Source organism: Heteronotia binoei, chromosome 2 (assembly GCF_032191835.1).
Source record: "Heteronotia binoei isolate CCM8104 ecotype False Entrance Well chromosome 2, APGP_CSIRO_Hbin_v1, whole genome shotgun sequence".
Classification (NCBI taxonomy): Eukaryota; Metazoa; Chordata; class Lepidosauria; order Squamata; family Gekkonidae; genus Heteronotia; species Heteronotia binoei.
In genome coordinates this window covers 144,874,755-144,886,743 of record NC_083224.1, presented here as the reverse complement: position 1 = coordinate 144,886,743, position 11,989 = coordinate 144,874,755, and the positions used below count along the sequence as shown (strand labels likewise).

The window sequence follows — 11,989 nt, the reverse complement described above, 5'->3', positions numbered from 1 at the left end:
CCTGTCCTAATAATTCCTAACATAAAATTTGCCTTACTTAGTGCTGCAACATGTGGATTTTCCATAAACTAGGCCCTCTGACTCTGGGATCTGTTTTGTGTCAACTTGAACTGTATTGGTTTATATGTGTTATCATAACGTTCAAATTACCTGTATGCTTCTTTACACTGGTATCATGAAGCATCGCTGTTTTCTGTTTCACTAGTTTTCTTGGTCTAAATTTCATTAACAGGTTGTTTACATTCTTCTGACTCTGATGTGCTTTAGTAAACTGCCTTTCTTTAACTCAATGCTAATCTTATTTTTTTTAGTTTGCCTGTTCACTTTTACTGTCAGGTAACTAATCACTGAGGGGTATAGTCCAAAGTTAGTTTATTTATGTAGAAAACATTCTGAACATAAATAATTTTTGCTAATGATAGCTTGGAAAAACAATTATACAATTACAGTCTTTTGCAGTTAGAGAAAGCTTATCTCTGTGCAGTCATTTTATACCCTCAAAACTTATTGTCATACAGGTATGTTCTTTGCTCAGCAATATTTCTACTGCTTTGGCATTAGAGCATCGCTACTGAAGATTATTTATCCTTTGAGATACGTCAGGTTTTCAACTTCTCCAGTACGTATTATATCTATATATAAGTTGTGGGATTATACATGTTTCTTGTTTCTTGTGAGAAGTGCTAATGGCAATCCTGAATTCAGACGATATCTACTGAAGGCACTTATTTTATTCTTTAGCCACTGAAAAGTTAATTGCCCTTCTTGATTGAAAATGTCTGTATGATCTAGAACCCCCTTCAATTTGTTTCTCTTCTTGTTGTATCTGTTATAGCAGTGGTATATAATGGCATCAGTAGAATGTGGTTGACATGGCCAAAAGTAAAAATAACTAGCTTAGTAGTAGGACCAGTATGACTATCTACATTTGCTTCCTTCAGGATAATACTAGTGGAGTACATAATTCTGTTATCTGACAAAGTGGTTTCTAGCCCAGGACAGCTAATGCCATAATATGTTCATAATTTTTGAAGTGCCATAGGAAAGGGCTAACCAGGACAGGAGTGTTGTGGCACATTAAAGTCTAACACAACCATATTCCAGCATAAGCTTTCATGAACCAGAGCCTACTTCTTCAGATGCAACAAATGATTCCTCACTATGCTGACATTTTATGTTGCAGGGAGCATGGTCTGTGTAACACAAAACCAGCTAGAAAACCAGACCGTGACCAAAAGACTATTTCTCTAGGAGCAATACAACATTTATAAAGTAGAATAAACGTTAACACATAATGCATTCACATAAGAATATTACATAATGCAGAAACACTTCACCATCCTACAGATAGAGTGAAATACTGGTGGACCTCCCTAATTGTCGGGCAGGTCCCACTATAGTGTGCTGAAGGACCCAAAATTTAAAGGGGCTTCTTGTAATATTGGATGTGCTGGAACCCTTTGTGAATATAAATCCACAATTGCTGGCCAGAATGCACAAGTGTAGGCATTGTGCCGTTTGCCAGCAGGTTTGGGAAACTGCATCTGTTGAATTTCCTAATGGACAAAAACATCAGATTACCAGATTTTTCTGTTGCCATACTTCCTGGATAATTTATGCTGTTTTCTGTAGTTGTAATAAAGCTTACATAGGGAACTCATCTAGGAGTCTCTGGGCACGTGTCACAGAACATAAATTGAGGATCAGGTTATTAAATATGGATGCGCCTTTAGTTTCCTATTTTCATACTGCACAACACCCTATAGAGGATTTAAGGGTGGTTATTTTGTACCAACTGAAGGTCCATTCTTATAATCACATCAACATAAGAAAAAAACTGAATCAGAAAGAGGCGTGATATATTTTAAGTATGAGACAGTGGAATCCTCTGTGGAACCCTCTGTGCTGAATCAGTTTTACTATTTGAGGTGTTTCCTATAGATGTGACTGTTTTTTTAAGGAGTCATTGGGTCTGCAGCACAGAAAAACTGAATCAGACAGGGACAGGCATTTGTTCAGTATGATATACTGGAACACCCCCCCCCCCGACTGAATCATTTTAATGATTTAGAGTGTTTTCTACATGTGTAACTGTTCCTTTAAGAGCTATTGGGTCTGCAGCACTGTGTTTTTGCTATTAACAGACTTAGTTACAGGGTGAGGTAAGAATAAGGAGCCAAGTAGAAGGACATGTACTGCAATATTTGAAAACAGTGAAGGCTTTATCTTGTTCCACTTCGAAATGAATTTAAACATTTTCAAGGAGGCTGTAAGTATTTCATTAAGTTGTGTTTATCTTTTTGTCATGTAATCCCTGTAGAAACATGAGACTGGAACAAGATTTGTTAATGGTATGCTTATAGATATAGCAGGGTGAATCAGGGCTCTCGACAAAGCGACAAAATGATAATCGAGCTCAAGGTTCTTGCACTCCAACTTTGGGAGAAGAGTCTCCAGATCCAGAGAAGTCAGCAAGCACCTATTAATAAGACATTGGATTATAATATTGTTTTGGAGTGCTTGGGGCTTACTTTTTGAGACTCTTTCTTTCTACCTGTAGGATGGTGAAGTGCTGCTGCATTGTGTAATATTTTTATGTGTATGCATTATGGGTTAGCGTTTATTCTACTTTATAAATGTTGTATGGCTTCTAGAGGATTAGTCTTTTTGTCATGGTCTGGTTTTCTAGCTGACATATTTTGTGGTCAGCATGAGAAAAACAAGGGGCCACAAATTGCACTAAACACAGGATTAAATGTAACTGGGAAAAATTCAAATCTAATCCTGAAAAATCAAAGACTGTTTAACACCTGGAATGGAAGGGGAACCCCAGGTTCTACTATCCCCTATATTGTGTTGCTTAGTGGGTGTAGTCTTTAGAGATGCCTCGCTGAAAAGTAGATAATAATTGTACCATTTTTTTTCTTTACTGCAGCTTTTGGTTCCCCTTGGGAGCGCATGTTTAGTTATTATGGCTATGATCACACACACACTAAATAATGCATTTTCAGTCCACTTTCCAACTGGATTTTGCCAGTTCACACAGAAAAATCCTGTTGAAAAGTGAATTATTTAGTGTGTGCGATTGCAGCCTGAGTTACGCTTTGGCCAGGAATTGCCTTCCTTGCTAATTGAGTAACTGGTATATTCAAGCACATATCAGCATTTTCATCTTGATGCATGTAATTCATCTTACTACTTGCTTAAACTACTGACTGGAATTCCAGCAGGTAGTAACGTTGCTAACAGCCTGGAGTAAAAATTCGGAGGTAAAGCCATCAAGGCCCGGGGATTTGTTTGTACGTAAAGATTTAATGGCTTCGGCCAGTTCCATTTCATCTATGGGACGGTCAAGAAAGCTCCTGTGAGGTTCTAGTATCATGGGGAGGGAGTCAATAGATTGAAAGAAGGTTGAGATCAAATCTGAGGATGGGTTTTGAGATTGGTATAAGGAGGAGTAAAATTGCTTAAAGACTTTCAAAATGGATTTAGAGGAAGTGCATAAAGCACCATTACGGTCTATAATACCCTTCACATTTAAGTTAGCAGCTTGATGCTTGGCTTTCCAAGCCAAGAGCCTTTGGAATTTAGGGCCTCTATAACAATAAGCCTGCTTAGTGAATAGTAGGTTGCGCTTAATTCCATGTGTTTCCAAAGCTTCTAGCCGTTTCCTTTCTTCTTGCAATTGGAGGTAAATTTTCTTGTTGCACGTCCGCTTGTGTTGAAGCTCAAGGTCTCTGATTGTGGCAGTTAGGGTGCTAATGAGGTGATGCCTTTTCTTTTTTCGCGCAGCCGCTAATGCTATGATCTTGCCCCGTAAGACAGCTTTGCACGCGTCCCAGATCGTTTGGAGAGGGAGGTCACCAGACAGATTATGCCTAAAGAATTCTTTGATTTCACATTCAATTTGACCCGAGAATTCTTTATCTAATAGGAGGTGATTGTCTAGTCTCCAGGAGAAACTACGGTCATATTGTTCCGTTGACTTAAGGGAACAGAGAACTGGGGCATGGTCAGATCAAAGTTTTGATTCTATAGATGCATCTATAAGGGCATTGCAAAGAGAGTTGGAAAGAAGGATAAAATCAATGCGCATGTAAGTTTGGTGTTGTGAGGAAAAGTAGGTAAAATCCCGCTCGTTCTGGTGGAGGAATCTCCAGTTATCTGTAAGCCCCATGTCTATCATGATTTTTTGCAGGCCCGTAGGTGAAGAGAGTCGATTAGGGGGAGGGCGAGATGATGTGCAGTTTGATTTTCTATCTAGTTGGGTGTCCATGAGGAAGTTAAGATCAGCACCGATAATTAGAGGGCCTTCCTGGAAGACTTTTAATTTAGACATAACCTCATGGATGAAGTCTAATTGTCCTGAATTGGGCGCATATAAGGCAGCTAGGGTTATAGGTTCCTCATTGAGTTTGCCCTTCACAAATAGGTATCTACCACGGTCATCTCCTTTCGAAGCCTGACAAGAGAATTGGAGAGAACGCGAAAGCCGCGAAAGTAAAATAGCAACTCCCCGGGCATGAGATGAGCCTGGAGAACTGTCCCTTCAACAGAGACATAATGGAATGTTATTTAACAAGTGATGTTAATTACCTCCATGCCATGAAAAGCTTTAGCTGCTCATTTCCACACTAAAGGCATCTATTAAACAGAGGGCATTTTTCTCCAGACATGTTAGCAAGCCCTAGCAGGTAGACACTTGTGTTTGTGTGTAGAAATCTTCTGATAGATCAGTTTTCTTCCATTTGAAATGGATCTAAGAATTAGAGTAAAATAAACTGCACAGCAGAACAGATTGAAGTCCAGTTTAATTAGCATAGGGACAACCACCACCACCTTGTAAGAGCAAAAGAGTTGAATACAAGCTTTGTAAATAAATAATAAAATAAATAACTTTGACATGTGTCAAAATATCGGGTGTACTTGCTCAAATATTTGGCCAAGTTTTAGATAACAGTAATGCTAATAAGACAGGATTCTTTTACCTTGGATAGCAAAATTATTTTCATTAATATGATGCCTGCCCATGGAACCGGCACTCGCTCCAATTTAGAATATGTTTATTTACAAAACGTATAAAAAGTAAGAACACCATGTAAGGGGAAAGGGAGTGTACGGAGTACAAAGGAACACACAGAATAACAAACCTCTCTAAACTACTTTTACCAAAACTTGTTTTCAGCTGTCTCCTGGCTCAAGGTTGAAATAAAGATAATAGTAACTCAGCAGCACTGTCAGCTCAGTGGAAGTTTTGGAGAAATTAAAGGAAAAACCTCCCTTCAAGGCATTCAGATCAACAGCCTTCCAGCACTGTCCTTTGGCAGAGAATCACGCTTCTCCCTGAGCTTCTGGATCTCTCTTCTTGTTTCTGCATGAATGGATAATGGTCTTTGAATGGCGTTGACTGGGCTTTCTTAATACAAGGCTGGCTGTCATTTCCTTAATTACAACACCTATCACTGTGCCCATCTAATTAAACAATTGATCTGAGGTGATCTAGATCTTGAACTGTCAAAGTTAAATGTCAGAGTTAGATGGCCAACTGTCAGATAGTTAACTTGTCAGCTCCCAGGTGAATACAGTTAACAAGTGAATGCTATACAGTGCTATTACCACTTATAGTGTCTTGGATACACATCCAAAAACACAAACCAAGGGTGTTATTCTTTACAGAATCAAAGTCCAGGGTAGAAATGAACACTTATATACAAACAGTATGATAAAAGGTCAATTTCTCAACAACATGACTCATCACCTTTGTTCACCCCAAAAGAAAATAAAGTCTGGACTACTGGAAACCTGCAGTGGAACTGATTGGGCTGCTTGCTTGAATGCTGAAGATAATATTTTATGGTGTGGATACCTCTGTTGATGGCTCTTATTACTGCCTGCTTGATTACATTTTACAGGGTTCTGATTCTCATCTTTGAGACTGAGGGCTGGTATTTAACTCATATAACTAAAAGGAGTCTGTGCAGCAACCCAGAATGCTACTTTCAGCAATTGTTGAAGCACTTAAAGCAAATCAGTACTCTGCTTTTAATTGTCACTTTTTCCTGGAATCTAATTGCAGCTCTAGTCTTAGGGAATAATTTCCATCAAATTGTTGATAATTGGGCAGGCATTCTCTGAAATGCCTGAATAATATTACCACGTGAAAATGTCTCTTAAAAGTTGACCTTTGGCTTGTAAATTGTCCTCACTGAGCAGGCTCTCCTTCCCCCTTTCTTACAACTAGTTGAAAGTGCAGGGAGATCATATGGCATAATTCTTAAGGTCAGTTTTCCAGTTTTCTAATATACAGTCCGAACATTCTGAGTTGAATCCAGATTTGTCTTCCACTTATGGAAGGGGGTGCTTTTTTAGGTTCCCTCTTCGATTGTAGATCTGCTGCCCACTTCACACTCCATGTTATTCCTGAGGATCTTCAGACATATTGGAACAGTGTTTTGAGGAATGCAGTGAATATTATTACTGATCTCGCTGTACTGATGCAAAAAGCACTCTTTGATTGATTTAGAAAATGTATATGCCATCCCTATAGGAATGTGCTCAAGTTATTGACCCAACAAAGCTGAAACAGAATGCCTGTTTGTTTTGACCTTGTTGAAGAAATTGATACTTAATTGCTAAGATTCTAAAAAAGAAAAAAGAAAAAAAAGGAGTGATACTGAAGTGGGCAAAATTGTGTTGTTTCTTGATATTTTTAAAACTATTGAAGATATACCATCACAGCAGCAATAGCTGGAGAGGAATTCGTTGTATGGCTTCCTTGATTGAGTCAATCCATCTCATGTTGGGTCTTCTTTTTTTTCCTACTCCCTAGAATTATTGTATTTTTTAATGAGTTTTATCTTCTCATAATGTGATTAAAGTACACTAGCTTCAGGTTAGTTATTTTATTTTCAAGGGAGAGTTCAGGACTGATTTGTCTTCATCTGATGGAGAGTACCCTTCTGGACAAAATTCTTGAAGCACAGGGGGCTTCAGAGGGGAAAGTGAATTGGGTGCCATCACCCTCCTGCACTGGAGCCCCAAATGTCATCTTGCATTCTGTCCCATGGACTCTCAGCACTGGATTTTCAAGGGTCGTATTTGGTAGTAGGGAAAGGCAGAGATTTGTCTCTGCAAGTACCTGATGGTCATGGTGCTTGGGATCCAATCCATTGTTTTTTCTTTGTTATTGTAACGCATATGCTGAAAGAGTTCAGTTTTATACTGGACTGTACATGTATTATTTGTATCCATGGTGGTCTGCTATGTAGAGGAAATATCCCTTATTACCACAGAGTCTAACATTTGGAAACTGCATAATTCTAATAAAAATTCTCTGTCCTTTTAATTTTGTATGTAGGCTATGACCTTCAGACATAAAAATGCAAAACGAATTGAAGGTCTTGACAGCAATGTATGGTGAGTATCAATGAATGATTAATGCAAATGGAAAAGCAGTGAATGCATAAATGATGGGAAAAGCCTATATTTTGTAGAGTGGTTTGTATAGTATTTAGCAGGGTTTGGTAGCTGACCAGGAAAAAATACTTCTTTGGACTCCCCTCCTAACACTGTGATGCATAGAAATTGTATGTAACTTTTTAACAAATATAGTATGGTGGTAAAGATGATTCTCTGCTAATGTTTTACACATTATGCTGCTCTTCAAGGCAGAGTTACAGAGATCTCTATAAAAGATGCCAACCTTATTTTCAGCCCCTCATTTCTGTCCCCCAAGTTTCTGGAGGAAATTTCTTTAGTACTGTCAGGTTGCTTCAGAGTCTAGTTCTGTAGCTCTCTGGTAACAAAGGTCCTAAATGCAGCACCCTTCCAATTTAAATTCCTGCATTCCCAATCCCAAACTGTCCTTGACCTATCCATGAGACAAAAAGCCTACAAAACCATAAGCTGCCACCGCTGGATTCTTTTTTGGCAACCAGTTTCCTACTCTAACTACAGTCTTAAGGATATTTTCCTTAGAGTAAGCTCTATTGAGTAACATAGGACTTCATCCTAATATACCACTGTAGGATTACTCCCTTAGCTTCCTATATGACAAATCCCCTCCCACCATTAATGGGGATCAGTAGCAAAGTTAGAATGATTTTAACAGAGTTAGACAAAGTGGAACAACTCTAAAGATTTAGGCTAGTATCCAATATGTAAAAGGTATTTCTTACAAGAGAAAAACCAGAGGTTTACATGGCATTTTGAAAAAAGTAGAAAGCATACAAAAATTAAACAAAATATACGGAGCTTGTTGAGTTGAACAACTGATGATCACTGCATTAAATTCAAACATGCCTTACTGATAGAACTTTTTAAAAAGTATAAACAAAAACAAAAACATTGAGCCAAACTGTAATACAGTTCTATTTTCTTTTCATAGGGTAGAATTTACCAGTTTAGCTGCAGATCCCTCAGTTGTTAATCTTGGACAAGGCTTTCCTGATATAGCTCCTCCTAACTACTTACAAGAAGAATTGGCAAAAGTAGCCTTTGTGAATAGGTTAAACCAATACACACGTGGCTTTGTGAGTATATTTTGTGTTTCTGAGCTTGCCTGGCCGTATTTTAGAATGCTTGTGTGCTTCTTTCTGGGTGTGAATTTTGATGCTCCATATGTCAAGTGTAGATTCCTTTTTAAAGACAACCTTTATTTTATAGTACAACACATCTATGCTAATTTTATGGTCTTGAAAAGGGTAAAGAAGATGGTCTTCAAGAAGAGTAGAAATGTGGTTTTTAACTTCAGAGCTTCAAACTGTAGAGGTGTTATTGTGATTTAAGAAGACTATGCACTGGGCCAGATGAATTGAAAACAATTGATTGTACTTTCCTGATGAAAGATAGTTAATTGCTGATACACCTTTCAGCAAACCAGGGGGCTTTGCAAACCACCTGTTTTTTCCTCTGAGAACTGGATCTGAATACTATAGTAGTGACTTGCCCAGTGCCACGTAAAGATGGCTGAACATGAAGGTGAATCCTGACCTTCTTTATATTTGTATATTTATTTATATTTATATTATATTCATTTCTATTTATACATTAGCCATTGGCCTTATTCATAAATTCACTGTGTAGGCACTCATTTTGGGTTGGATCCGGTGGCAGATTTCACTTGTCAAAAAGGGGGGATTGATATTTGCACTAATTTTCCCCTGCAGACTGATGAGTCTCCCCCCCCCCCCAATAGTGTCCTCCCCAGTAGCAGTATCTGCAATGGGAAGGGGAGCTGGAGAAAACACACTCTGCAGATGTGAATTTCTTCAGTAACTGGAGTTTTTGCATGGGATCTAGTCTTTTCTATGTGTCTTTTATGCATTGTCAAGTTGCTTATGACTTATGTTAGTTGGAGAACATGTATCCAAATGGCTCCTTCTATGCTTTTTCTGATCCATGTGTGATAATTGACAACAATAGCTATAAACTGCAAGCTGTAGAAAGCAAGTTTCAAAACCCCTAAGAAGTTTTTACCAAAAAGAAAGTCAATGAGATATCTTGCAGCTGTCACAAATTATCTTGTTTCACTGCCCGGAGAAAACAAAGATAGCAGGTAAAACAGCCAGATAAACCAACTAAGAGTCAAAAACTGCTTTAGGAGGGGAACAGCAGACTTCCAAAAGCTACTTGTTATCAATGTCTTTACAATTTAGAATCTAAACTATTAGTAAAAGTTAAAAGGCAGTTTTACCAGATTTATCAGAAGACACGGCAGAGAGTGACTACACCACCAGTGCCATCTTGCTGCCTCTTTCTGTGTTATATTCATAATCAATATCTCAGTTTCTACTGGCGTTTCCAGGCCTGGTTATGAAATTAATATGGATTGATCTTGCTACTGGTATATGTCAGGTCAGGTATACTGGTATATCAAAGAATTCTTTCTTTGCCTATTGCTCCATAAATTTTCCATTAGATTTTTTTCCCCTTTAAAATAACCAAACAAAACCTGGTGCTGTTCAGTATATGATAGTTTGCTATTGATACCCAGTTATTTTGTTCTTAGAAGTTTTTCATCTTTTATTAGATGATTAGATAACTTTAAGATATGCTTCCTTGGATACTGTAGCTTTTTGTAATGAGGCCTGATTTTTAGGGTTGCTAATTCCCAGCTGGGAAGCAGGTAAGAAGCACTAAGGCATCCATGATAAACCAGCCTCAAATATGAAAAAATTATTGGATTTATAAATATAGTATAAAGAACTTATACAAAAGTGCAAGATATACCACACCCGAAACCAACGTCTTTTCATTTATAACCAGTGTTCTTGTTCTTTAAAGTGGTAGTCTGGGGTGTGGTAAGACAAGCCGTGAAAACAGAGTCCAATGCTCCAAAACTTCTTTCAGCAGTAGCCGGTGTAGAGACGAATAGCAGCAAAGCACAAGACCGTAACAGGGATGCACATATTGCCCTGTTTCACACGAGACTACTACAAGCTTCAAAATTGTTTAAATCATTCATACATGGCAAATAGCTCAAATATTCTGCAGATTACCTTATTTTGAGGAGAGGCATCAGATGCAATGCTGAAAATTTGGCGCCTCTACCTCAAAAAAACAGCCCTCCACTGAGCCCCAGATATTGGATCAATTCTCCATCATATCCTATGGGAATTGATCTCCAAAGGGTATAATGGAATGCCCAACAGACATTCACCCCCCTTTCTGATGACCCTGAAGTGGGGGGAGGCCTCCAAACTGGGGGATCCCCTGTCCCCGCCTGGGGATTGTGCAACCAATAATGGAGCAGGGAAAAAAGTTACAAGAACCTCTGCAAAAATGCAGGTAGAAATTCCAGTGATAAAGTTCTCCATGGAGACCAGTGCTCCAGATGATTTCTTCTGTACAGCAAGGCACAAGAAGTGATACACGGCACGGTTGTACTTTATCCCACGTTTTGCATTTGCTTTGATGAACTTCAAAAAAATATTTCACAATTCAAATGCTGATGCTTGTAATCGCTTTCAAACAGTAATTGACCATACCTGCACCCATCTTATAAAAGATTTGGACATTGACTTGTTTTTGAATGACTTTGAGTGAAGGTTTGAATGTTCCTTTTGTATTTATTTCTGTAATTCACTGTTTAGTATTAGAAGTATGTTTTGTAAACAACATTTGTAATAAATAATTTTGTATACTATTAGAGGCTGGTTTTTGTGGAGGTTCTTGTAACCTTTTTTCCTGCCTCGCCTGGGGATTGACAACCCTACCTGGACTGTAAGTAGACACAGCCAGCAACCAACAACACAAGTGAAAAGTGAAGCTAAAGCAAAGCCTTTTACTTAAGGGGTCATGTTAAAATAACTATACCACACAAAAAAAGAAAATATCAACAAATCCACAACTGCTCATGATACAACACCTTCCATATTGGAAGTTGCATGAGAATGATAGATACTAGATAGAACAGTGGAACAGGTTCCTCGGGAGGGGGTGGGCTCTCCTTCCTTGGAGGTTTTTAAATAAAGGCTAGACAGCCATCTGTCAGCGATGAAGATCTTGTGAATATGGGGCAGGTATTTGTGGGTTTCCTGTATTGTGCAAGGGGTTGGACTGGAGGACCCTGGAGGTCCCTTCCAATTCTATGATTTTGCACAACTGTTCATATTCCATGGGATGTTATCTGCATAGGAAGAATTCCATGTGTGCAGTATACCTGGTTTTCTCTCAAAGGATGTCAGATGTCTGGCTATAGCCTCCTTTATGGATTTATAATTCAGATATGGTAACCACTGTGCATGTGGTTGATCAATTGTCTGGGTTGTTTCTTGTGCAAACTTAAATTTGTTTTTCTTTTTTCTGTCTCTGAAAATGCACATAGGGACATCCGCTGTTGGTGGAGGCCTTGTCCCAAGTTTATGGAAAAGTTTGTGGAAGAAAGATTGACCCATACACTGAAATCCTGGTGACAATAGGAGCATATGGATCTTTGTTCAGTGCAGTGCAGGGACTCATTGAAGTAGAAGATGAAGTAAGTTTTTGT

At 38.5% G+C, this 11,989-nt stretch overlaps 1 protein-coding gene across 1 annotated transcript in view; it reads left to right on the top strand.

The window, feature by feature from the left end:
• The first annotated feature begins 474 nt into the window (after positions 1-474).
• KYAT3 (kynurenine aminotransferase 3) overlaps positions 475-11,989 on the top strand; it is a 36,106-nt gene continuing 24,591 nt past the window's right edge. The window contains exons 1-4 of the mRNA XM_060232171.1: positions 475-619; positions 7,358-7,416; positions 8,387-8,531; positions 11,828-11,977. Coding sequence (XP_060088154.1) covers positions 521-619; positions 7,358-7,416; positions 8,387-8,531; positions 11,828-11,977 — 453 coding nt within the window. The 5' untranslated portion in view covers positions 475-520. The remainder of the gene's footprint in view (positions 620-7,357; positions 7,417-8,386; positions 8,532-11,827; positions 11,978-11,989) is intronic.